Raw genomic sequence first — 26,950 nt, forward strand, 5'->3', positions numbered from 1 at the left:
CAAAGGGACATTTACTGTCCTAGATCCATTGGCAATGGAGAGAAGTGGCACTGCTGGTCACCTACCTGAATCTGCCTGGTGCCTGCACTGGAGATCACAGTCCTCCTTGGTGTAGAAACGGTTAAGGTTCCCCCTGCAGCCGCTGTAGACGAAAGGCCGGCACTCTGCCACTTTTTGGTTATAATACCACCTGAGTGTGAATCTGCTGCAGTCTCCCTCGTCCAGGGGCAAGCTGCAGAGGTCAGCTGGGAGGAAAAAAAAGTGAACAGAGTTGCTGGTTAGGTTCCCTGGGTCTGAGAGAGAAAAGAAATTGATGCTTAAAAATCTGCTCTGACATCATACCTAGCAAACCATCATCAGAAGACATTAGTATGCCTCTTGCCCTTCAGAACCCAAGGCAACCCCCCAGTAAGGTACAGCTAGAGAGAAATGGAGAGGAGCCAGAGGGGGTTGGCAGTTTATATGTGAATGGAAGGCACTTAAACATTTTGCATTGGTCATACTTCTGTGGAAAGGAAAACTGAGGCATGCCACCTCATTGATTTAAAGGCTGAATGCCAAACTGATTCAACTCTGGAAAGCACTGATCTCTGCAGTGCGTTCACACCAGCTGAAAGGGAAGATTTGTTGTCTATGCTGCAAAACCACATCATAATTTTCTAACAAGCCAACGCAGACACACTTGACTGACTCAAAATCATTAAAGAAAGACCACAGCCACCTCCCAGCAGATCTACAGGCCTGCTGGCAAGGTGCAGGAACCAATTTGTTCAGAAATACAAAGCATGTTAGACCTGAGAGTAATTAAAGAGTCTGACAGCTTTTGGGCACCACCTTGGTCTTGATCCCTAAGAAAGATATCACTAAGGTTTTTTGTTGATTACAGATAACTCAGTGTGATTACAGTACCTGATGCTTATCCTATGTCTAAAATAGAGGATATGCTAGATATCGTAAGCAAAGCTAAATATCTCAGCTTTTTTGATTTGGTAGAGGTTATTGAAAGATTCTCTTAGATGAGGCTGCACAGATGGAAGCCGCTTTTATCACCGACATGGCTCTGAGTTCACAATGTTACCATTTGGGTTAATTAATGCAGGGGCCACCTTTCAGAGGCTGGTCAGCCAAGTGTTGAATGGTTCACAGAGGTTTGCAAGGGCTTAATGTCAATGACATTGCAATGTTTGGCAACATTTGTGCTGCTCACAAAAAACTCTTACAAACAGTGCTGTCAAAGCTCAGAAAGGGAGGCCTACCCATAAAAGCTCTTTAAGTGTCAAATTGGAGCAGCCAGAGTTCCTCTTTTGGGACGCTGGGTAGGGAGAGGTCAAATATCCCCATAACCCTTGAAAGTTGAAAGCACAGTAAATTGGTCTATATCCCAAACCAAAAAATAGGTTCAATCTTTCATAGGTCTGGTAAACTATTACAGAAGGTTTGTGTATCTGCAGTCACAGGTCTATGTAAAAAGACATAGCCTAACTAAGTTTTATGGACAAAGGCATAATAAGAGAGTTTTGAAAAGCTAAAGAAAGTCTTGTCTGAAAAAGCCTCTTCTAGCCGGTCCAGATTTTGATAAAATGTTTGAACTGTGCACAGATGCATCAGACCCTGGGTTAAGAGCTATCCTGATGCAGTCAGGAGAAAACACCACCACACACCCCATTGCTTTATTAAGCAAGAAATTGATGCACATTGAACAAAATTATTCTGTCATAAAGAATGTTATGCAGTTGTGTGACAGTCAAGCAGTTTAGGCTCTATCTTTTTAACAGGAAGTTCAGACTTTTAAACAATCATTATCCATTGATCTGGTTAAACAAAATTAAGGCTCAAATTCCAAACTTCTGCACTGGAGATTTATACTACAAGAACTTGATATGGAGATTGTGCATACCAAAGGAGAAGAAAACATGGTGGCAGATTCCCTGTCCGGGCAAGAGGGCCCTGACCTGCTACCTCCAGGTCAGCCAGTGGCTAACCCTACTGCAGCTTTGTAAGGATGGAGGTCTGATGGAATACACCCCTGTATTCACACCCTATGCACTACTGTAATAATCTTTGTATAAAGTTTGCCTTGTAAGGTATCATTTCAAAACTCAATTTGCTAGTCAGCACTGTCCACATACAGTGTTGACACACATTTTATCTGAAGTTCTAAATGTGGCACTACACCCCATATTTGTCATAGTAATATTATTATGATATGATTATGGCATAATTATGATGCATTTTGTACATGGGTTATGTAAGGTGTCACTGGAAGAGTTATAATTTACTGGATATAACTATCCTATTTGTATGCATGTATCATTTTTATATCTGAAGTGATGAATATTGATTATGGATCTGTATTTCAAATGGGCTTCCTCTGGAAAACGCCCACAGCCAGCCTTTCAGGTACAACAATGAAGAAACCTGACAGTTAATGGTTCACCATCAAAGACAATAGGCTGTGGAATAGCTAAGCCTTCCTGTGAATGTTTAAGCCAGCCTGTAAATAATGGCTTCTATGACTCTGCAAGGGCATGTGACCAGACCACATTTCTCTGGACTCCATTTTGGGTTCCTATATTCTTCCACAAACTGGGCTGGGAACTGTTTTTGGCACATGGAAAAGCTATATAAGGCAGGGAGTGACATCATCTGTTGTTCTTCATTCCCACACAACTCAACACCTGAGAAAAGCGCTGAAAGAAAAGGACTTGGAACGGGGGTGGGGATCCCAAGCTGCAAAGCAAATGCAGCCTGTGCCTTGAGAATCTGCAGGCCTGCTTGTATCATTAGCCAGGGTGAGAAATCGTTAATTCAAACCCTATCCTTCTAGTATGTTAAACTTAGTTCGTGTTTTTGTTAATTTACTAGATAATCTGCTTTGCTCTGTTTGCTATCACTTGTAATCTATCTTTTTGTAGTTAATAATCTTGTTTTATATTTTAACTTAAACCAGGGTGCCTTCAGGTGTCTGGGGAAAAATCTCAGCTTAGTTACCACAAAGTGTACATATTTCTCTCCATATTAGGGAGAGGTGAACTGAGTAATAAATTCATACTGGTCGGGATTTTGATCTGGGCAGGATGGTACAGCTCCTTGGTTCTAGGCTGGGAGTAATTTCGGCTGTAGCCTTTCTATTGTTGGTTCATGCAATGGCTGGTCAAAGCCTGCATGTAACTGCAGCTGGGCGTGTCCCAGCCTGTGTAAATGCTGGTGGAAGTGTAAGACCGGGAGTGGTCTAAAGTTTGTCACAGTGTGACTGGGAGCCCAGGCTGGTCAGTCAGAGGGCTCAGTGGTACCCTAGTTCCAGGTGGCACTCCGGTGGGAACCCATCACAATAAGGTCCCCCTGTATCATGTTAAGAGTGCATGTTCAAGACCCATGTAGCACCACACTGGTCAAACAGGTCTGTTTGGAACAAAGAAGTGTATGTTTGCCTTAATTTGCATTTAAGCAGTAAACAGAGTCATCAAGCAGGAAGGGAAAACAAAGGAAGCTCAAACATGTAGGAAAAACAGCAGGGAACATACTGCCACACAGATTCTGTCTCCTACTTCTCAGCTAGAAAGTGTTTTTCAAGAGAGGAACAAACTACAAAAAGAAGGAGAAAACACCCCAGGACACCTCCCTCGCTCTCTCTCTCTCCCTCTGTCTTAAGCATTGCACCTAAGATGACAAAGAAAAACAGCTACTGGACTCTGGGGGTGAGGCATGTTAGCATTGCTGGAAGCATGTGGTGAGAAATTTTGCTTGAATTTAATATAGTTTGTTAAGTTAGGCACTAGTAGACGTTTTATCTTTATTTCTCTGGTAACCATTTCTGACTTTTATGACTCATTACTTGTACTCACTTAAAATCTATCCCTTTGTAGTTTATAATCTTGATTTACTGTTTTATCTAATCCAGTGTGTTTAAATTGAAGTGTCTGGGTAACTCTGTTTAAGATAATAAGCTGATATATTATTCCCTAATAATAATAATGGACTTAAAATATTTGCACAGTCCAGGAGAGGGCTGGGCAGTACAGGACATACATTTATGGGGGGAAATCCAGGACTGAGGGCAAATTGGGGTCACTCTTCAGTAGAACCAAAACTGGTGAGAGCCAGGATGTAACTGGCAAGGTGTGGCTTGCATGCCGTTTGGCTGTTTGTGAGCAGCCCAGGTGGGAGCTACTTCAGCAAGCCATTGTAGGGCACGTGAGGTTGCAGGGCAAGGGTGACATAGGCCCCCACTGGTCTGAATTGTATCCCTGTATGTCACAGTACCGTCTCACCCAACCCTGAAGGTCAGTACCTGGATCCTATGCTGGTACTAGGTCAGCACTTTAGATAACGCTGTCAGTCCTGAACCCTGATACTAAGATTTACATCTGCTGGGTAAACCATCAGCTCTTGAAAGCCTATGTGCTCCATCCATGTGTTTCAAACCTTGCACTGGATTGGTGGCTGAAGCATTGTCAGAGAACCAAATGCAACCGGTGATCATCCTCACCTTTACTGTGGCTCCAACACAAGGGTGGGCAAACTCTTTGGCCCAAGGGCCATATCTGGATATGGAATTTGTATGGCAGGCCATGAATGCTCAAGAAATTGGGGGCTGTGGTGTGGGAGGGGGTGAAGGCTCTGGCTGGAGGTGCGGGCTCTGGGGTGGGGCCAGAAATGAGGAGTTCAGGGTGCAGGAGGGGGCTCTGGCTGGGGCACAGGGCTGGAGTGGGGTGAGGGGGTGAAGGCTGGAGTGCTGGAGGGGTCCGGGATGCAGGCTCCGGGCGGCGCTTACCTCAAGCAGCTCCCAGAACCAGTGGCATGTCTCCTCTCTGGCTCCTACGCGGCAGCACGGCCAGGCGGTTCTGTACGCTGCCCCATCCACAGGTGCTGCCCCTGCAGCTCCCACTGGCCATGGTTGCGTATGAGCCAAAGGCGGGACATGCCGCTGCTTCTGGGAGCTGCGCGAAGCCACGGCACATGTGGAGTGGAGCAAGCCCTGGACCCCACTTACCGGCTAAGGAGCTCAAGGGCCAGATTAAAACGTCTGAAGGGCTGGATGTGGCCTCCAGGACGTAGTTTGCCCATGCCTGCTCTAACAGATGCCACAATGCAGTGCTGTGATCTGGATACTTGAAGCATTGCTGTTTGGGACCTGTAGTCTCTCCCTGAGTGGCTGCTATCTGCTCCGTTTCATGCAAATTAGCAAGAAACATTTGCTCTTAGCAAAGTGCCGATATTATCTCTGCTGTACTGGATGCTCAGTATTCAGGGCATTGCTGTTTCTTGGAGGGGTAAGAATCCTCTATAACATGGCAGGGCACAGAGACTACAAGAGGAGGATCTTTGTTTTCCACCCAAAGGTTTCCTCTTCCTTCCTTCTGCACAGTACAAAAGAGTTTTTATTTACTCAGCCATGATGTGGACACTTAACAGTTGGGAGACCGGCACCACCTCCTCCCTGCAAGCAAATGCCAGATCTCTACCAGACTACTCAGGGGTCACTGTTAGCACAAACCACTGAGCTTATCAGTCCCTTTACTGGGAGCTGGGAGAAGAAATTGGGTCTAACAGTTTCAAAAGAGGGTGGACGAGGAGACTGGTGGCTCCACCTTTGACAGGAGAGTTATCAGGCAGGTCTGCTTCTTATCTTCCTCAGAGGTCTCTCTCCTCAGCTGGCCCTGCTCAAGAGCTGCCCTGGAGGTGATCACTTTTACAAACAGGGAGTAAAATACCTGTTTAGGAAGTAACTGTTTGCCAGAGGAGAAGCCTCCTAAAGCTGACTTCCCATATGTGGGGAAGAAATGGAAAGGCTAATGGATGGACTATGGGTTCAGGAAAACCTCTGGGTTTATTTCACAGAGGCAGTGCAAGACAGGAGGATGAGTGGGTCATATTCCAGAGCTAGCTTGCCCACAAGTATCAGGATTGAAAGGTGGAAGATGCTGGCTTCCCTGACCTGTATCAAAGCCCTCTCCCTGGCCATACCATGCACAGGTCACTTGCCCTTTCAACTCAAGATCAGAAGTCACAAAAATGGCATCCCAACTTGCATGGGGAGAAATAGCAACACAAAAGTAGCAGAATCACTTGAAAATCCTTCAGAACTTAAACTATTGTACATCATTGCTATGCTATCTCCTCTCCTGGTGGCAACCTTGTGGTCCTCCTTTTTGCTGGAGCTTTCTGTTGGGATCTACTTTTTATGAGACAGGAAAGGCCAGCAATGTCCTGGAACCCTTGTGAAATACCTCCAGGGACCACTGGTTCCAAATTTCCACACCCAAATAGCTTAATAGAAAATCAGCAGCTTCAGACCTTAGAGAGAAGTCTTTTCTCTCCTGATTATCCAACACCATTCAATGAGGTCTCCATAAATGGCAATTTCAAAGTCATCATGCTTCCCATTGGATGTGACATCTACTGTCCGTGCCAACATTATGGCTAAGTCCTGGGCTCATCTACAAGGATCTAGGCAACTTGCTCTTAAATCATGTCTCAAAGCAGAGCATAAAAGCTTCTCTTCTACCTCTTTAAGGTTACAAGGACTTATTTTCTGGCCCATTGATACTGGAGGTGTCCACCTTGCTGCTGCATTACAAGAGTTGATTTTACTAAATAGCAGTTACAATGCACATGGTTTTTGAATTTTAAATACAGGCTACATAAGCTGAGGTTTCACATAAAATACTACCACTGAGCATATTTAACAGGAGGATCCCGCTTTTTTTCCTGGAGACCACTCTTGTTGTGCCTGAGAAGGAGTTCAGTCTCCATGGCCCAACGAGTCCTTGGCTTCTCTGTCACAAGTGAGATCAAGTAGGGAAATGTTTGCTAGCTGTGCTGTGATTTTGTTTTTTGGGTGCCTGTCCACTAAGAACTGGAGACCCACCCACTTGTTTCACATAGGCCACCAACCAGCCTTCAGATGGTGGTAACTTCCACTGGGCCAGGCTGGGTACAGTGACTGAGAGATGAAAGGCTCTGTATCCTGTTCCCATCCCACATGCTAGGCAGCCTCACTGCAGGAAGCAGTCAAGCACATTGACTTTACCAACTCCTAATGACTAGGTTAGAAAGGCAGAGGACCTCATAAAACCAAGGCTGCTTCTTTTTCTCTGCTCCCCCCTCGAGAGTCTCATGGCAGGTCTCATTTTCCTCAGAGCTGTCGGAAGTTTAAGGAAACTCACCATCACTCAGCATGGTGCTCTCTGTCCCATCAGCTTCCAGGCCCTCTTCGTAGTACTCCATTGCATAGACATGCTCATACTCAGGGTCATTTGTGTTCACAACATGCACCTCGTGCCCTGGAAAATAACAGCGGCCATATGAGAAGGGCCATGGGACAGCGAAGTGCAGGGTCAGAAGGGTAGGTGGATGGGTTCGCTGGGCTTGTTGGACGAGGCATGTGGGAATTCATCCCCCATCATTCCTAGGATGATGACAATTAGCCTTCAGCTTTGATTCTGGGAGCAGCTAATGAAAATGGCAGATTCAGTAACAGACCTGGTCAACATGCCACGGAGTTGCCCAGCTGGTGCACTGGCTTGTTTACACAAAGGTAGCCAGGGGGAGATGAGTTGGCTGCACTGTCCAGTGACTAACCGTACCACAGGGGTCACTTGCCTGAAGGTGCAGCACAGGGAACTGTGTGGCTACAGCTACACTAGAAAATATTGTGCTCATTTTTCTGGAAGGGTCACTATGGCAGGAAAATGGATACAAAACGTTCTAGAGCAGACAAGGGTGTGTGGGGGCAGGGCACAGGAGAAGCAAAGGTTGTCATCGAAAATGCTAACAATTAAATAAATGGGGAATGTACACGCTCCCTGGAGCCTTATCTCTGCAAATCTCTCTGTGCCCTACCTCAGTGGGACAACAGAGAAGCTGGAAAAGGAGCTAGAGCAGGGGTGGCCAACCTGAGCCTGAGAAGGAGCCAGAATTTATCAATGTTTGTTGCCAAAGAGCCACAGTAATACATCAGCAGCCCCTCCTGTCAGCTCCCCCGTACGCTCCCAGTGCCTCCTACCCACTGGCAGCCCTGCCGATTGGTGCCTCCCCTCCCTCCCTGCACGTCCCGAACAGCTGTTTCATGGCGTGCAGGAGGCTCGGTGGGGGGGGAGGTAAGGGGATGGGAAGGGGTGGAGTGGGGGCAGGGCCTGTGGCAGAGCCAGGGGTTGAGCAGTGAGCACCCCCTGGCACATTGGAAAGCTGGTGCCTGTAGCTCCAGCCCCGGAGTCAGTGTCTATACAGGGAGCCACATATGCGGCTCTTCAGAAGTTAATGTCACTCCAGAGTCACAGGTTGGCCACCCCTAAGCTAGAGGGAGGATTTGTGCCACCTTCACTTACTACTGGATGCAATTCAGGTTTAGATGTTTACCCACCAACCTATGCTGCTTTACAGTTCACTTTCAACCAGCTGTGCTGTAGCATCCAGCCAATCAATTTTTCTAGTCATTCTACACATTTGCCTTCACATTCCCATACCTTTCACCCCCTCAACCTATGAACCCATCCATTCATCTACTCTCCATTCATAGTCACTCATCCACACCCCGGTCATCCCGGACATTCACACATCCATTACATTACATACCCCTCAATAAACCATGTGACCATCCTGCAGTATCTATCCAAGTGATACACTTACTCCTCTACTCGGTCACTGTTTATCTTTCCATGAACCTACCCACTCATCCTGAGCACCTCGTGCACTCCAGTTCGATAAACAACACTCCTTTCATTCTGCACATCACTCTCACTCGCCTGTCCCTCTGATCAGTTGATCCAAAGATGGTTGGGGTTTGACAACATAGCAAAGACATCCCTCTATGTTCTGTGTCACTGCGAGAACGCATATGCCTTTCATTAAGTCATAATACAATGGCCCATACCTACGTGCATCTTAGCATTAAAGTAGTAACAAATAGCTAGAACTCTACTTTTAAATGGCCTGCAGCTGCCTTAGGTTCTCTGAGTTACTGTTACAGAAGGCAGGTATTGCAATGGACTTGGTACCTGCAAGTGAAGGACACTGTAATGGCAAAGCTTCCATGCAGGACTCACAAAGACAGCACCGGAGAATGAGTATTATGACAGGGCACAAAGAGACAAGACTCACCCTCCTCTTCTTCAGCGTGTGACAACTTAAGCACAGGGACTAGATGAGCATTAACAGATGGGCGTGGTTGGGTGGATGGATAGTTGGGGAGAAGACCTAAGAGAGGCAAGGACACAGCACAGACATCAAACAGGACATGAAAAAGACTGACATGGCTCTCCTCCCCCCGACAAACCATGGGCCAATGCTCAAGAGCAGCATCAACGCTGTCCACTTCCAGGGCTGCTAACAGACAGCCAGACATGGTGCAAAACTAGCATTGCGTTGGAGACGGATGGGAGGAAATAGCCATTACAGAGAGAAGCACCATAGTTTACTGGAATTTACAGGTCTGGATCACCTCCTGCGGCTTCCATTGGACACTGAACAACAGCACTTTGTCTGCATCAGCCCTGGCTTGTGGCATAATCATTGTAGTTGTATCCTGCCTCCGATGGGACAGGACCTCTGGCACATGGGCTATACAGAAAAATTCACCCTACCTACTCCACTGCAAGGTGATGGCAATATAGATGCTGGAAATACCAGCAGAGAGAGACCCGCAGGCAGGGTGCTTGCACAAGGAGATATATTCTCTTCAGATTCCCTTCATCCACCCCATCCCCTCAGTAGAACTGGGCTTCCTGAAGCCGGCAAACATGCTCTTGAACACAGTCCTTGGTGGGTTAGAGTTTGAATGATATACAAAAACAACGAGGCAGCAGCTAGTCAAACACCAATGGATGACAAGACAAGACACAGACGAGCACAGTACGGGTCTTCCCAGATATGAGGCAGGCTCATTCACGGCTCTGGATGAGGCATGTGGTCACAGATTCTACACACAAATAGGAAAGTACTACAGGAATGCTGAGAAGCCTCTGAACACTGTGCCCTGTACGAATGACGCTTCTGATTCTAAACTCAGCCTTTTCCCAGCTTGGTACAGCCTGCTGGGTCTGGCTGGAAACAGTGTGGAATTATCTACTAGAAGATAATCTCTCTCACTCTCTCTAGCCATTCAAGGATGGAGTCGGCTTGGCTCTGCTCTGGGTGGGTTTGGCACGGGTGGTTTAGAAAGATGCTCTGCTTTCTCGATCACCTGTTCTGCCGTGATCCTGATTTCCTCTGGTATTTCTTCTCCCTCTCCTGGAAGATTTTTGTCTGTTCCTTGCATGTGTCCCCCATCCTCCTTTGAGAACAATCAGGCAAATAATTCATTTCATGTTTGCCCAAACATTACCTACCTCTGCGACATAGCTCCTCCTTGCCACACTTACGCTGCTGGCTGCTCCGCTGGCCTCCTCTCCCCTACTCTTCAGCTGTTCTTTTACCGTTTCGGGGAACCTGCTAAGAAACCCTCCTTCTTTCTTCTTTGCTTTCCTCACCAGCCCTCTCTTTCCTTCCCTTCCCTCACTCACCTCTTTCTTCCTCCCCTGATCCATACCAGGCTTAGCCCTTGTGCAGGAACGGATCTTACCCCAGATGAGTCTCTCAATGTCCTTGTGCCATCTTATTCTCCTTACTCTAATGTATTGGATACAGTGATTTCTCAGTCCTGGCTTTTGAAATAATTGTTCTTTTACAAGCTTGTTACCATGCATTTGGTGCCTTGGTATCACAAGTATTGGCTTCTCCAGGCATGACTACCCATAAGTTACTCTGCCCACTGGCAGTCTGTCCAAAGTGAGTGGGAGAGAGCCGCATTGGACCCTGGGTCAGAGAAGGGATGGCTGCTGTGATGCTCTGTTCGCTAATCTTGGTGTAGCATGTCAGATGCTGTCTCAGGTTGGGGACGCCCAGTGCAGCACTCTCCTTTTGCTGTCAGATGCCTGGCTATGCATTCCTGTCCGGCCTCTGGAGCTCTGCTTTGAGACTGCCCTATTGGCAGTTCTAGGCTTGGCGTCTACTGAGTGCTCCTTGCCTATAGGGATTCTCTCCCTGGTGCTACCCCCTCAGAATCCCCACTGCACTCACTGACACCCTGAGTGCTGCCAGACTTGAGACCTTACTGAGGAATGTTTCAAACTGCACCATGTCACTCACCACCTCTTCTGCCCTTGCTACTCCAGCTTCCATTATTATCTCCTGCTCCTGGCTTAGCCAGTCACCCTCAGTGACAGCTCCCCTACCAACCCAGTCACTCTTGCCAAGTCTCCAAGGGCTCATTGCCAAGCCAGCATCTCCACAGGGCTGCCTCTTCTGTTGGCAATCAGCGCTACAGGGCTAAGCTAGCTGCATGTGACCTTCCAGCAGGGGCCATGCCCCTTTCATGAAACCTGCTACATATCTGGGAGAATGGACCTGCTCATCAATGACAGGGCTGCTGCTCAGCATTCCAAACTGGGATTACAGGGTGCACAAGGGGGTTTCAAGAAATCAGTGCTCACGTGGTTCAGAAGAGGAGAGCTGCCCTCCGCAAGCTGTGTGGAGAGAAAGAGAGAAAAGAGGAGGTTAATCCATGGGGAAAGCCTTCTCCAGAATCCTGCCACTTGGCACAGACCTGCCTCGCCACCAGGTACCAGGAAAGGGACAGAGTGCCAGACTAGGCTGATAGGCCCCTAATGCTCGCATGGGGCTGGCACATGGTACTCTGAACACTCCAGATGTGGGAGTCATGCCACATGCAACGTCACCAAAAGAAGGGGAGAGGAAGGGGCAAAGAGACAGAGGGCGGAGGAGGAGACAGCGAAGGGGACGATTCTGTAGCGATAAGCGATCGGAGCCGTGGTGCTGCTGAGAAGTCAATCAGCCCCAAGTGGAAGGTGCAGCCTCACTTACCGCAGTGCTGACTCATTTCCTGCCTGACAAATGCGCGGATCTCTTGTTCCTGCAGAGAAAACCAAGGGAATGGAGACAGAGGGAAGAGATGCCTTCCGGCCTCCTCAGCCCACCATGAGCCTGCCTCAGCTGCTCTGGGGATCACTGGGAAAAGAGCAGTCTCCCCCTACTCCAGCCAGACCTGGAGGGAAACTGTAAAGGGGAAAAGGCCTCGAGCCTGCCATGCAGGAAGGCAGGATAAGAGCCAGTCTCAGCCACTGGGAGAGGGAAGTATCCCACTGCTCTGACTGCACACTAGCACTGATGTGTTGTCATTGCGGGTCAGGGCTTTGCTCCAAGACCTCAGGGAGCTCTCTTCTCACCGTCATGCCAGGGTCCCCCTTCTCTCCTCTCGAGCCTTCGAGTCCCGGATTCCCCTGAAAAAAAGCCAAATAGGAAGTCAAGAGACATGCAACCCCCTGAGCCAGGAGACACTCACCCTCTGCAGAACACTGGCAGACCCCGAGGAAGCTCTTCTCTTTGCCTGACGGGGGTGGGTTTCTAGGTACAGCGAATACGTCCAAGCAGAGCCAAGCATTCGACCAGGCAATGCACATCCAATGGGTCAGAAACATGCTTACAAACCTGATCTCCTCTCTCTCCTGGAATCCCAGGGACGCCTCGGGTCCCTACAGTCGACTCCCCTGGAGGGCCTCTTTCACCCTGCAGCAGGAACATACACACTGAGACACTGGCTGGCAAGGGGAGTTCTAGGATTGGGCCACCCAGAGAAGGGCAGTATCCCAGAACCGGATCTACCATTCTCCCCATGCCCCAGAACTCCCTCTTGTAGGGAATGGGGCTGTTCCCTAGACGCATCTCTAAATGAGCTGGTACGCCTAACAGTCTCACTTATTTTGAGAGAGATTTCTCAGCCGCTTCCAAAACATTAGACTCTTCTGCTTTCATCTCCCTATCCCCAGTGAGAAGTCCTCAAAGGCAGGTCCCCTGCCCCTTGCAGGTGAGAACTGTCCCCTAGAGGAGCAATCCGATCTGACCAAAAATGCAGCACTGGGGGGAAGACACCACGCACGGTGTCCTCGGCCTGGGTTCAGTGCAATCCTGAAGCTGATCTTGTGGGTGAATGGGATGTCATGAAATAGCAGTGCTCCAGAACACAACCAGAATGAACACACTGCACCCCTGCGGGGTGCCTTCCAGCACAGGGTCGGAGGCATGCTGCAGCATTCATTAACGAAGCCCACCATCCCTTTAGGGCGAGGAAATCATCCCAGAGATACAGACAGAGGTTACGAGACTGACCCAAGTCAAAGCGTGAGCCAGCGACAGAGCTGAGAATAGACCTCAGGAGTCTGACGTCCAGCTCCCTGCTCTAACCCGTGAGCCACACTGCCTGTCACTCCAACAGCCTCTGCACATCACTTGCATGGCACCGTTCATAGATTCAGAAGGTGGATGGAGCCGATCCTGCTTAAACAGAGTCTAACTACCACCTCCTCCCTGCCTGCTAACTGCAGCCAGGTCTGGGGCCCTCCTCACTGCCCTGGGATGGGGATATGACCAGGCAGAACTGAAACAGACGGGAGGGGAAGGGAACTGCTTTCTCTACCCTGCGCCTGCCAAGGAACCCCTGCAAGCTCTCTCTCTCCCTTCAGGTGGTCTCTTGCTCCTGAATGCTGCACAGAAAAGGCTGCTGCTCCCCCTCAGACACTGGTCCCTTTGTTGCCAGGGCTGGGAGAGCACTGGGGTTTGGGGTCCAGTTTTTGTTTACTTGTGGAGTTCCAGAGGCAGCAGAAGACAGGAGCTCGCCACCTGCTGGCCATTCAGAGGGCAACACTGCCCTGGTCGGGAGGGGTAGGTAGAAACTGTAGGGAAATGGCCATGCACAGGGAAGAGGTTCTTACCTTCTGCCCTTGAATCCCCTCAGGGCCCTTAGGGCCAACGCCACCTGGTGGGCCAGGTGGGCCAGGTGCTCCATCATTGCCCCTAGGGCCTGGGGAGCCAATAATGCCTGGAGTACCCTGAGAAAAGAGGCAGGGGTTAGGAGGGGCACGACCCACACAGGGCAGTACAAACAGAGTGTGACAGACTGGCACCTTGGCGCACACCAAGTCAATCTCCTGCAGCACTGACCTGCTCTGTACCATTTGAGATAGACATTGTCTATTGACACATGTGGCCAGCTCTCACAGTTTCATCACAGGACCCAGCATATCTGAGGGTTTTCTTAGAACCCCAGCTCCTCAAATTCTGTGATTACGTGAGAATTTCAACTTGCATTTTTAAAAGAGCGAGTGTATCACCCTCCTGGTCGCAGAGAGAAGTGGAAAAATGTATCCCGAGTGCATCCTTAAGGCCCCCAAACCAGAAGGTAAAGAACCCAACATTTAGTCCTTTAAAAAAAAAGAGTCAAATTTTCAGCCAGCCAATCCTGGGATTTTTTTAGGGCTCGACTCCTGATTTTTTAATACTTGGGGTTGGCAATATGGCATAGATGCTCTACCCTCCCATTACCTCCACCCCCAAGCTGCAGGACAGCAGTGGATCTGTGGGGAGATGCCAGACGGTACCAGTTGTCAGTGGAAGAATCACAGATATTCTCCATCAGGCCTGCAGGGCTGTGAGTGCTCTCACCAGCTGGGAGTTCTAACAGTGAACTGACTCTGCTCCAGTCCCACTTTTGCCACAGCCTGACGCACTGGCTCTGCCGTGCCAGAATCCTCTGGAAGGGAGGATACTGAGGCGTTTCAAGTCAGTGCTGGGACCCTTGTCTTGGTTAGAAAATCACAGTTTTCCAGTTGGCCGGGCAGATCCTTACACCCAACAGGACACATCAGTGTCCGGTTCTGGTTAACAGGCAACAAGCTACTGATGGTCATTGTCTGAAAACTGTCCAGCAATTAGCAAGTCGGGGCACCAGAGCTCTGCCATCATGCTGGCGTTTGGCATAGCAGCAGCAGAAGGCTCCTGTGGGGAAGTTACCAAACTCCTAAGCACTTAGGGATAAGCTCTGATCCCACTAACATGAGCTTCAAGGGCACTGGAGTCTGGCCCTTAGTGAAGCAGAACTCACCCGGTCTCCTTTCTCTCCCTGGTCTCCTTTGGCTCCCTGCTGACCATCAAATCCCCTGTCACCCTGGGAAGGCAAAGAACAAGATGGTTTTTCTAGGGAGATTTGGGGTAGGGACACTGGCGGATTACAGTTTTGTGGAGCCAGAGCAGGCTGCCTCTTCTTCCTGCAGTCTCTGGCCCGCCCCGGCGCCCTTGCCGGGGAACAGGGTTGGGGCACAGGGGCTTTCCCCACTCTGCCAGCCCGATGCTCCAGCCAGGGAGTGGATCAGGGCTCAGGGACTTGCCCCACTCCACCAGCCTGACGCCCCAGCCAGGGCGTGCTGTCGGGGTGCAAGGGCTTGCCCCACTCCGCAGGAGTGCCGGGCGGGAGGAGTGGGTCAGAGCATGGGGTTGCCCATTTTCCTGGGCCCCCCAATTGGCCAGGGACCCAGGGAACAGGCCCGTTGGCCCAGCAGCTAATCTGCAACGGGGTAGAGGTGCCATTGTCAGGCGAGCTTGGGCCCAAATTTCAGGTTTGTACAGAGTCTAACAGCAGTTAGATCAGAAACATCATGTCCCAGCATCTAATGACTTCCCCACGCTCAGGTCTGAGTGCACTGGAAAGGTCTGTAGCATCATCTTAATGAGGAGGCTCTGGCAGCTTTGGTGCCTCTATTAGCAGCACTGGAGAAATCCCACTGTCTGCACATAACGTGGGCACGTGCCGTGGCAAGCGCTATTAACCAACAGTCAGAGAGGCAGCTCCGGCCAGTGAAGGCCAGGATCTGAAGAGGGCGATCACCAAGCCCCTCAGCAGCCCCTCATCCACAGACCTTGCTCCACCCCCCAAACATTATTGCTCCTTAATCCCTACCTTGGGTCCCATGAGACCTTCTTTCCCTGGGATTCCTGGGGTTCCAGGCATGCCCAGCTCTCCCTAGGAAAACAAACCAGATGTTCATTCTGGCCAGTCCAGGTGTGCTCATGTCACATTGCTCTTGGAGCTAACTGGGTGCACTTACCAGCTCACCCTTCCTTCCTGGAAGTCCCATTCGGCCTGGAATCCCCGGCTCACCCTAGAGCAGGCAGAAGGAGACACAGGTCAGGGGAGACAGCAGGGTAATGGGGAACCAGCCCAGGCAGTGCCCTGGCCCCTCCATGCTGGGCTCATACCTAGAGCACAGACTACTTCACCGATGGAGTTATATCCAGCCCGTGGCTTCCTCCTCCACTCCAAGGGAAGCCAGTACACTGAGCAGTGCCCATGGACTTACCCCTCCTGGGTTGGGGGTTGCTGCACCATACAACACTAGGGCTCCAAAGGGGTGGGGTTGAGGGTCCCCCCCGCCTTCCTCAATCTCCTCAGTAGCCTCCACAGCATCCCTGGGGCCCTCCAGTGCTGCAGGGCTGATACTTGGGGCTTCTCAAAGGCCCCTCCCTCGTCCACCACACAGACCTCACTGGTGGCTCAGAGGGCCAGTGCTGGTCTAGCGGAGCTGAGTTCCATAGCACCCCAGCCAAGTGACATGACCAGGCTGCCCTGGGGACGAGACTGGGCCCAGAGTTAGCTCCACTGGGTTCTACCAGATGGGGATTGAACTGTCTCCACCTCCCATAAGCCTCTTGGCCCCCAGGGCAGCCTTCATTCCCTTAGAAGCCCTTAAGCATCAGTCATTTCCCCAGGGATCCATTCAGCTCTTCGAGGAGCACAGGGCTCTTGGGCAGCTTCACTGGCACATCCCAACGCACTGCAGTCCCACCTTCCTTTAGCGTGGTGGCTCTGCCGCCTCTGGATCCAAGTGTCCCCACCTCTGCTGACTGGGTGGAGAAGGGGGGGGTCAACTATGCACACCCACGAACACTCACCTTCTCCCCCTTATCTCCATCCTGGCCACAGGCACCTTTCGTTCCCCTATCCCCCTGCAGTGAAGAGAGAAGTCACAACACAGCTCTGTGACCCGCTTTGCCACTCATCCTTGGGGCAGGGGGCTGGCTTTGCAGGCAGGGTCTATGCTGGCTATCAGTTATCAAGAGAGAGAAATTCGGGCTATCAAGGCCACCAATGTCTTGCAGCTGATGCCACCGAACACATTCTTACGAGGGTGCACTGTGTCCAAGCCCATTTCCAGGGGCCAATTGGTGGTCTGGGGGTTCCCTGACACTGATCCTGAATGCACACGGGGGGTTCCTCTCTCCCCAAGGTGCTTGGCCCCAAGACACTGGCGTGAGTGGGCTCAGCTTCCCTCTGGTCTGCCCTAAGGCTACGTCTGGCCCAGACAGGCAGGCAGGCTCTCTCAGGCTCACAGGAGGAGACAGACAGACAGACAGACAGACAAAGGAAATGCCCACCTTCGGGCCTCGCATTCCCAATGGCCCTATGTCCCCTTTCTCCCCTCTTGCTCCTGGGATTCCATCCTTTCCTGGCAGGCCCTGGAGGAAGAGGAAATGTAGAGTGACTCTCGGGCTTTGCTCCTGGGCAATGGGCGAGAAACAGCAGCACAGGAAAGTTCCTCACCGACTCTCCGGGGTCTCCCGATTTGCCAACTTCTCCCTGGAAAGGAAAAGACATTGGGTCAGGGCCGGAGGGGCTGGGTGCTGGAGTGACGCCTGCAGGTACGTGCCAGGATCGGGACAGCAGATGGTCTAGCAGGCCTGTGTGCACACGCACGTGCGGGCACACCTACATCTGAGCACAAGTGGCACATGCAGGGCTGGGCGCACCTGTGGCTATTCTTACCTTCTGCCCCCCGGGGCCGCGTGCTCCTGGAAAGCCTGTGGAGCCCTTTTCCCCTTGCTCGCCCCTTCCTCCCTGCGGGTGAAAGCACACATCAGTGCACAGCCTGAGGAAAGTGCCCCCTGCTCCCACCAGGCAGCTGGAGGGAGAGAACCAGCCTCTGAAATTATATTAGGTTCTAACAAAAGGTCCCCAAATGAGAGAAACAAAATGTCCCTGATTAGCTTCCCACGGCAGTGACTCACTAGCCAACTCCCCTCCACATCAGACTGATGCACCTCTGTGAAAGGAGGTGTCCAGGGGCCACTCTCTGCTGAGCACCCCCATCACTGCCAGTGGCATGGCAAGGCTGGCGCTCACCATGACAGGGTGCCCCGGAGCCATCAGCAGAGTATGACGCAGGCTGGAACTGAGCTTGTTCCATCACATCTGAGCCTGTTCTCCTGCAGTCTCCAGTGACCCGCCTCTCTTTTGTCTTCCTCCTTGCCGGTCTCTGTTCCATAACCAGGCCCTGCAGCTCCCATTGACACCAGCCTAAAGCCCCTCGTCTCTCGATGGCTGCACTCACAGCAAGTAAAGGGCACAAAGCGTCCAGCTCCCAGGTCCTTGGGCTGGCTGTGCTCCACAGTGCCCAGTCATCACAGCACCTGCTCTCAGTCCTGCCAAGCCTCCAGTGCTCTGTGGCTTCTTCCAAGCCTCTGGGACAGCTTTCAGTCAGACGTACTCCCATACCCACCTGCCTGTCCTCCAGCTGCTCACTCACGTACCTTCTCTCCTGGGAGGCCCGGGTCACCCTTGTCGCCTTTCTCCCCTTCCATCCCCTTCAGGCCGCGGTCTCCCTGGGCAGGGGAAAGAGCAGAGGGTGCAGGGTGTCAGTCCCCTGACAGCGCAAGGAGGATGACCCAGGGGCTGGGATTCAGAAAAGAATAAGGCACGAATTGGGACTGGAGGGGAGATTCCTGGGGTGGAGTCTGGTCTGTCTGGCTAAAGGGACGTGGGAACTGGCATAAGGGGATACACAGGAGAAGTGTCTGATGACATCTAGGGTGTAAACCCCAAGGCAAGAGGGGGTCGTGGGCGGGGCAGGGTGGACCTAGCAGCTACAGGATCAACAGCAGGAAACACCTCCAGGCTGATAAATCTCAAGGCATCCTGGGAGCAGCCCAGGGCAACAGGCCCTTGCAGTGGTTTTCAAACTTTCTGAGCCAGGCCCCACCCCGCCCCATTTTGAGTTATAATATTTGGTTGCACCCTGCCAACCCAGACAAAAATAGACACAATACATGCCCCTCCCCACTAGGGTTTTCAGGGTGGGGGAAGGTGTGTGTGACGGTCTCTGGAGGCAGAGCCATCACTGGGCACAGAGGCTGCTGGGAACGGAAATCAGCGCAGCCACGGTGGATGTTGACACTGACCTGCAGGCTGGGTGAACCACTGAGGTAAGTCACGGGGTGGAGATGGTGCGGGGCGGTCACTGTGCAGGGCTGGCCCAAGAGACCTGGTGTCGATGCTCACCCTTTCAAAGTTCCTCCACACCCCCCTAGGGAGTGCACCCCCCAGTTTGAAAACCTCTGCTCTATGGGGTAGGGCTCTTACCGGCTCCCCCTTGCTCCCCCGGACTCCAGCCGGCCCCTCCACAATGACAGTATCACCCTGCACACAGGGGGAAAAAAACCACACAGCAGCCAATGAGAGCTCAGAATAAACCACTGACCCATGCTGCAGTTTGCAATCCTATGGGTTTAAACAGGGTCATGTGCCCAAGGACCATCTGCTGGCCATCAAGCCAGTCAAGAGTCCAGCTTCCCACACCGCCAGGGGCCTCACCGCAGCAAGGGCAGGTCCAAGGACTATACAGCCCAGTGGCAAGAACCCTGGGGGCTGCCACCCAGGGACACAGGCAGAGGTTACTGGAAAAGCCCCAGGGCTAAGGAGTATCTCGTCGGGGAATAGCCAAAGCTGGCCACTAGCACTGGAAAGGTTCACATGGGGTGGACATGCTGTGGCAGCATTTGGTGAAGTTGCAATTGGGCACAAGCGCCTGGTGTGCAGGTGGCAGATGGAAACGCTTTGTGCCAGTGCAGAATTACTTTCCCACCTTTTTTGGGGGACTGTGACCCAGACACTCCCAGGTCTGAAGGCAAATGGGCCATTCTGGTGTGGCAGTTGGGTCTAGTGATCAGCCGATGAGCCCTTAGCAGCAGGTAAATGGGGAACTGACCTTGTCTCCTTTGGGCCCCATAGCTCCAATGTCTCCCTAGAAGGGAAGAGAGCGTGAGTGAGAAACACGTCTCGCCCAGGGGCACGTGGGTCTCACAACTGTCAGGCCACTACCAAATCTGAGGGCCTCCCTCAGAGCAGCAAAGAGACCAGCCAGAACCATGACACTCAGAGGGGAGGAGCGTGGTTGGAAGGAGCCCCAAGAGCCTAGGGAACCCCAAACCTAGGGAAGTTCATGGGGTCCTGAGAGGCATGAGTGGGGGGCTCAGGATCAGAGGGAAACAGGTTCCCACATGACTTTATTAGAACTGGGAGCAATGAAAGCAAGAGGGAGAACAAGCCATGAGCTCCCCTAGAGAGGAGACAGCCCTGGTCAGGCAGCAGCCCAAGCAGGCTGAGCAATACCCTGACCCAACCCCATCAGAGTGGGATTGTACCCCCATGGGCAGGTGCTTGTACTTCAATAGCGGCCTGATGGAGGGGTGGGTGGGAGAAGACTCCTCTCCCCCAGCTCCACTGCCCCCCACCAGTAGGTTGCTTACTTTGTCGCCACGCTCCCCTCGGTTTCCGGGAGGCCCCTGAAAGGAAAAGAGATGGAGAGTCACTGGGGAGCGGGAGCCAATCCCAGCCCCTGGTTAAAGGGCAAGACAAGGGGAGGAGGAAGGTATTTACCGCAGGCCCACGATCTCCCTCCAGCCCCGGGCGTCCATCTTCACCCTGCCAAGGAGGAAAAGGACAGTGAGATAGAGCACAGGGCCAGGACCAGGAGAGCTGGGCCCCGAGGGCACAGGGGGTCAATTCCATATCCTGCCATTCTGATCGATGGTGAAGGGGGCGAGAGGCAAAGCCCCAGGGCAGTGATGTCAGCCTTGGGGAGGGTCCTGAGCACGGGATGCCTCCAGGGTACCCACTTGGGGGCTTTCCTCAGCCCCAGCCAGGGTGTGTGCCAAGAAGAGGCTCTCCTCAGGGAGATGAGCTCGAAAGGTCCAAATGTGTCTTCTTCATCTCTAATCTCCAAGACTGCTCCTCATACCCCCGAACCATGCAGAGCCATGCCAGTATCCCAAAGCCACAAGGCCTGGTGGAGTCCCCAGTGCCGCAAGGGGGCACATGCCATGCTTCCCAATGCTGAACTGCAGGCTAGAAAGCCTTTCTGGACCTGCGGGATCAATGTTTTGTGCTTTGCTGGGGAGAAGGGTGGGTTAGCACGGTCTGCACTCACAGCTGGGAGAGGCAATAGGACAGATACGTACCCGTGGGCCTGGGTCTCCTCGCTCGCCTCTAAGGCCCGGCTGTCCAACTCCCACGTTCCCCTACAGGGCAGAGAGACAGAGTGTTAGTGACCCTGTAGCTAATGGCAGCATTCTCTGAATGAGCCGAGGTAAGTGGCAATCCTGCACATCTTGCCCAAGCTGCCTGAGTCGGGCACTACCCGGGCCCTGCTGGATCCAGCCACTGGCTGCCCCATTCCATGCCCTCTGCCTGCTCACTTTGTCCCAGCTCCGGAAATCTCTAGCATCATGCTGCATGGAACACGGCCTTGCACTAGGGTTGCCAACCCTCCGGAATTGGCCTGGAGTCTCCAGGAATTAAAGATTAATCTTTAATGAAAGATTATGTCATGTGATAAAACCTCCAGGAATACATCCAACCAAAATTGGCAACCCTACCCTGCACATACAAGAGATTGCATGGCTTGACAACCACACATGTGGCAAAGCCAGAAAGCCATGGCCTCTCCTTGCTGCTCAAAGGTTTTCATGTAGGGGGCAGGATCCTCGTGCCACCTGCACCCCCAGGGATGCTGCTGTCTGTTGGCTGCCTGGCTTTGCTTGCACATGCCCTCAAACTGGGAAGTTGGGTCATGCAACAAGGCAGGAGCTCATTTGCTCCTCGGTATCTACATGGTAACAGCATTGCCAGCCCCAGAATCAACCTGTGGGGCCTGGCTCCACCATCACTCCCCACAACAGGCTTCTTCAGAGACTAGCGACTGCACCAGAGGCAAGAGGAAGGGAGAGGAGCGGCCTTTGCAAATGGGTCAGAGATGCACTTCACCCCAAGGGCTTCACCTGTAGGTAGCTCTGAGATGTCCCTGCATCTCTGTCTATCAACATTACTAGCCCCAAAGCTACACTAGGGGAGAAAAGTCTGGGTTCCTCCAGTGACCCATCCCCCAAAGGGGAGAGGTGTTATTCAAAGACAACAGGGAACATCCACCAAGCAAGAAAAAAAACCTTCTAGCTGGGGCCCTTGGAGAATACATGCCCTCCCCCCACTCAAGGAGCCGCAGGAGGCTGGTGCAGGGCCGGTGCAACCATTTAGGTGACCTAGGTGGTCACCTCGGGCACTAGGATTTGGAGGGGCAGCGTTTTCTTCGGCAGTGACCGTGGTGGCTGGCTCTTTGGCTGCCCCGTTCCCGCCGGCATTTAGGCGGAGGGAGCTGGGGTAGGGGAGCGTGGGGAGGGCCGCCTGCAGAAAGTAAGGGAGGGGGCACGCAGGGGAACTCCCCGCCCCAGCTCACCCCTGCCCCGCCTCCTCCTCAAGCATGCTGTGGACGCTTCACTTCTCCCACCTCCCAGGCTTGCGGCGCCTAAGCTGATTGGCGCTGCAAGCCTGGGAGGCGGGAGAAGTGAAGTGGTGACGGTGTGCTCAGGTTGGAGGCGGAGCAGGGGTGAGCTGGGGCGGGGGGGTGCCTCATGGCGGAGGTGGGGAGCTGCCGCAGGGGGGCGCCTTAGGGCAGGGGCTCGGGGACGGGAGCAAGGTGGAAGTTTCGCCTAGGGCGTGAAACATCCTTGCACCAGCCCTGGGCTGGTGCAATAAGGGTAAAACCAGAGCCTACCTTGTCACCCTTCAGTCCTGGGACGCCTTGTGCCCCCTGAAACAAGAGAGACAGATCAGTGTACCAGGCCCAGCCTGGGGACCTCTGAAGTGATCCCTGGGGGTTTACTATATCACAGGATACAGAGATCAGTGCTGCCCTGGTCCAGGTGCCAACTACAATTACACTAGGGAGAGGGGTCAGACCTCAGCCATGTCATTCGTACTACTCACCTCACTTCCCTTTCATTTATCTGGCCCTGGCCAGCACTAGTGGCAACAAGGGGTTAACACAAGCGAACAAACAGGCGGAGGGAGTTTTAGTTGGAGAAATGCAGATATTCATCTATCCAGCCATCCCTCTCTGACCCCAACCCACTCAAGGGAATAGTTCAATGATACTCATGTAAGCCTGTCGCCCAGCTCTGAATCTGGATGCAAAGCTGCTCTGGCTCCAGTCCACAGGGAGACCCCTACGGGTGCCTGCACTGGGATAAGCAAGGGATTTTTCTGTCACCCAAAGGTGAACCCCAGGCTTGGGGTTGAGGGCTAGAAGATCTCACACAATCCTTGGGACTGTGTATGCAAGTGATGAGCAAGAGTCACAGCTGTGTGTGCAAGCAGACAGCATGCCTCTGCTGTGGCAATGGCCCAAGTGCATTAGATACCCAGCCCACCTGCTTTTGGGCACTTGACCTTTTAAATCCCTCCCTTTGGAGCTGTGCAAAGTGGCACTGGCTTGGGTTTTAATGGCCTCTTTCCTGGCTCAGGGCAGCTGCCTGTCACCCCCTGCATTGTTTGTTTGCTCCCCAGAGAGCTTGGCCATTTGACTTCTCTTGTCAGGGCATCAGGCTCTTTCCAGCACCCTGCCCAGTTCTCCCTCCCCGACCCTGTGCAGGGCACCCACTGAGAGACACAGGGAGATGCTGAGTTAGGGGGAGCAATAGCTGCACCCCCTTAAAACCATCTTCCTCCTCCTAGCCACAAACCCAGCACTCTTGGCCTCAGATGCCCAACACTCACTGCTGGCCCTGGGGGCCCCGGCGGCCCTGGTGATCCAGAGGTGCCATCTCTTCCAGGGAAGCCAATCAAACCCTAGCAGGAAAAATACATCAATCAAGAGAGGCCTTGGCCACGGTGAGGCTCCACTTCACAGCTAGCGAAGGCCCCGGAGTGGCCTTAGCTGTAAAGGGAGCACAGTTAAGGCCTCTCCAGGGCAGAGGCCAAGTCCCACAGCCCTGGGGCATCTCTCTTCACCGAGCTCCTCCATGGCAGAGCTCACACTCAGGGCACCAGGCAGAGGCAAGCGCAAGTGTTCTCATGGGACGGGGACTGTGCAGCTCGGGGTGAACTCCTGGGTCCTGCCAGGAAGGAGAGCCCTGTTTGTGCGGGCAGGCACCACCACATGTGACCAGGGAGGAGGAGTGAGTGGAGAAAGGACATTTAACCCTTCAAGGAGGTGCTGCAGACTCTCTGCACGTCACAGGAGGGAGCTGACAGAAGCTGCTTTGCTGGAGCATACTTCACATTGGGTTGGACAAAGCGCTGCAGGGAAGTCTGGTCTAGGGGCGGCCAGGAAGGTCCTACATGGTCTTTTCCCTTGCTTCTTTCATTGACCCCTTACCTCCCGCAGTAGGAGGCCCTGCCTGCCGGCACCAAGGAGTCCATAGACAGGAAGCCTCAGGGCTCTGGAACGTCTCATGGCCTCACCCTGTGGCCTCCCTTTGTAATCTGGCTCCCCTGCATGCACCTCCAGGGCCAGGCCCAGGGCAGAAGCTGGGGAAGCTGGGCAGTCGTGCTGGAGAACTGGCCCTTGGTGTTGAGCAGTACATGCGGTTGGGGTGTGCGGTCCAAGTGGCTGTGCTTTAGTAGGGGTGAGATGGGCCACAGCTCAGGGCCAGATGGTAACTGCACCTCTTACCCTCTCTCCTGGAGGTCCTGGTGGGCCTGGCTGTCCATTTTCTGCCCTCAGACCTGGCTGGCCGGGGGTCCCTGCGATGCCTGGCAAGCCCGGGGATCCTGGTGGGCCAGGTAAGCCAGTGTCACCCTGGAGGAGAGACAGAAGGAGCCAGTGCTGCTGAGCCTGCTTCTGGGGAAGGACTCTCCTGATGCCAGACTGCTGAGAGAGGCGCAGTGGGGTGGGGCTGCACACTCCTCAAGGGACTTCAATTTCAGTCTGGAGGGAAATGCTGTACTCCAGCAGGGCAGAGCACTCAGCCCCGGGGGGAGGAGTGAAATGGAGGTGAGCTCAGCCAAACACCCACACGCTGAGGGTGGGCAGAAGCAAGGAAAAGGATCTCAGGCCTGTACAAGTAGGCAGCCAAGAAGAGAGGGGGTCAGGCCTGTATATCGAGGATGGCTGGCATTGGAGTGGAGGTATCCTGATCCCAGCACTTGCCCGCTCTGCGGTAACACTGGGGCAGGTAGCTTTCCCTGGGTATGCATGGTGGAGGGAGAGGGGGGTAATTTTCATTGGTAACTGGGCACTGAAGATCTCTGCCGCAGGATTGGTTTGGAACCAGGAGTAGAGTGTCCCCTCTCTTCAGGGCCTCCAGCAGGAGCTGTCCAGCAACAGTGGTGCTGATTCCACATGAGCTCTGTAAGCACAAGTCTCTCTCAGCCTCAAAGCTGTGAGGGGCAGGGTGTGGAGGGGGGACATCCAGCCCTTCCTGTCCTGCTTCTAGAGTGGCTCCTGCCACCTCCCCATCTAGGACTGTCCTGTGACTCACTCAAAGGACCTCAGGAATCTACCAAATAACCACTTTCCCATGAAGGGGGAAGATTATAGGCATCTTGCTTGTGTTGTAAAAATTCACAGTATTTCCTGGCTTGGCAGAAAGCCTGTGGGCTGGACAGGTCACGTACAGCAGGAGACAGCAATGCAGGAGGGAGCGATGCTAAGGCCAGTACTTGGCATTTCACTCCATGTTTTAAATTGATAACAACAACATGCACCTTCCAAGCAGGTGTTTAACAAGAGGGCAAGTGTCATTAACCCCATTATACGAATAGGGAGACAGGCACAGAACCAGGGAAGAGGCTTGGCCCAAGTCACTCAGCAAGCCAGAGGCAGAGGCAGGAAGAGAACCAAGGAGTTCTGATTCCCAGACTCCCCATATGCCTAAGGAGAGGTTCTCTGTGCTAACAAAGTCTTAGGAGATGTTACCTTCAAACCTTGAGGCCCATCTTGTCCAGGGGGTCCCTGCAGGCCAATGCCAACCAAACCCTGAATGGTGCAGATGGAATAGAAATGGTAAGTCATGTCATACGGAGGAGCAGAGGCCTGGATACATAGGGACATACAAGGGTCAGGAATGGATGGGAATGGGACAGACTTATCCTCCAGTAAGCTATGCCCCAGCTGGTGACTGAAAGCAGTTGCAATCTATGGCTGGCCTCAGTCAGTCCCTAGTGCGAAAACCGCTGCATCACAAGAACCTCACCAGCACGCCCTGTCAGTCACAGAATGGGGTGCATTCAGCTGGCCCTGCTTGTGGACCCTGCAGAATAAACTCCCCTCTCAGCCTCGGGGGGGGGGGGGGGTCCCGCCAGGGCAGGAATGAGGCACAGACACTGTGACAGCCATTTCCACAGCCATGAACATCACAGTCACTGTTTAACAATGCAAGAAGGGCCCTGATTAGCCCAGTCACATCAGCCTTTCACCAGCCAAACACCAATCAGAGCAGGCCAGTAACCCTGAACACACAGCCGACGGCTGCTCCTGCTCCCAAGGACTCTCTCTGTCTCGTGCTGACTCAGAGACCTTCCCTTCTCACTGCTGCCACAATCCTCCCTGCTCCTCAGCCACCAGCACATGACAATCAAACTGCAAGCGAGATACCTCAGGGACATGAGCCTGAGCGCAAGATGGAAGATGACAGGTGGGTGTTTGAGCCACCAAGTGCTGCTAAACGCATCCTGTTCTGTGATTGACAGGGCGTGTCAGTGAGGTTCTAAGTTCAGTACACTGGAGCCCAAGTACCGGGGTTACTACATACCTTTTCCCCTTTGACTCCAGGGGATCCTTTGGCTCCCTGTCAAAATACAAGCACAGGAAACAATGAGGAAAAACCATGCTGTGCACACTCACTGCACACATACACATTTGAGGGCATGAACATGAGCTGTATACCGTTTTACAGAACTAGATTACTATGCACCAAAGTAGCCTTCCCCCTGGAGCCAGATCTCAGACATGCTGGAGCTGCCCGTGCTCAGATGTTTACTATGACAAAGGCCAGGGCTTCCCATTCAGGTGGG

At 52.6% G+C, this 26,950-nt stretch overlaps 1 protein-coding gene across 1 annotated transcript in view; it reads right to left on the reverse strand.

Annotated features, from left to right (window-relative positions):
• The window catches only part of COL7A1 (collagen type VII alpha 1 chain), a 107,243-nt gene that overhangs the window by 3,859 nt on the left and 76,434 nt on the right, over window positions 1-26,950 (reverse strand). The window contains 28 exon segments of the mRNA XM_050959081.1: window positions 66-245; window positions 7,170-7,286; window positions 9,103-9,198; window positions 10,184-10,273; window positions 11,472-11,504; window positions 11,863-11,911; window positions 12,225-12,278; window positions 12,487-12,564; window positions 13,767-13,883; window positions 14,936-14,998; window positions 15,788-15,850; window positions 15,936-15,989; window positions 16,780-16,833; window positions 17,263-17,343; window positions 17,429-17,464; window positions 17,651-17,722; window positions 18,415-18,480; window positions 18,482-18,556; window positions 19,244-19,300; window positions 19,869-19,904; window positions 20,410-20,445; window positions 20,540-20,584; window positions 21,121-21,180; window positions 22,710-22,745; window positions 23,711-23,782; window positions 24,609-24,734; window positions 25,854-25,913; window positions 26,689-26,724. Of these exon segments, the coding sequence (XP_050815038.1) occupies window positions 66-245; window positions 7,170-7,286; window positions 9,103-9,198; window positions 10,184-10,273; window positions 11,472-11,504; window positions 11,863-11,911; window positions 12,225-12,278; window positions 12,487-12,564; window positions 13,767-13,883; window positions 14,936-14,998; window positions 15,788-15,850; window positions 15,936-15,989; window positions 16,780-16,833; window positions 17,263-17,343; window positions 17,429-17,464; window positions 17,651-17,722; window positions 18,415-18,480; window positions 18,482-18,556; window positions 19,244-19,300; window positions 19,869-19,904; window positions 20,410-20,445; window positions 20,540-20,584; window positions 21,121-21,180; window positions 22,710-22,745; window positions 23,711-23,782; window positions 24,609-24,734; window positions 25,854-25,913; window positions 26,689-26,724 (1,942 nt within the window).

Source organism: Gopherus flavomarginatus, chromosome 6 (genome assembly GCF_025201925.1).
Source record: "Gopherus flavomarginatus isolate rGopFla2 chromosome 6, rGopFla2.mat.asm, whole genome shotgun sequence".
Classification (NCBI taxonomy): domain Eukaryota; kingdom Metazoa; phylum Chordata; order Testudines; family Testudinidae; genus Gopherus; species Gopherus flavomarginatus.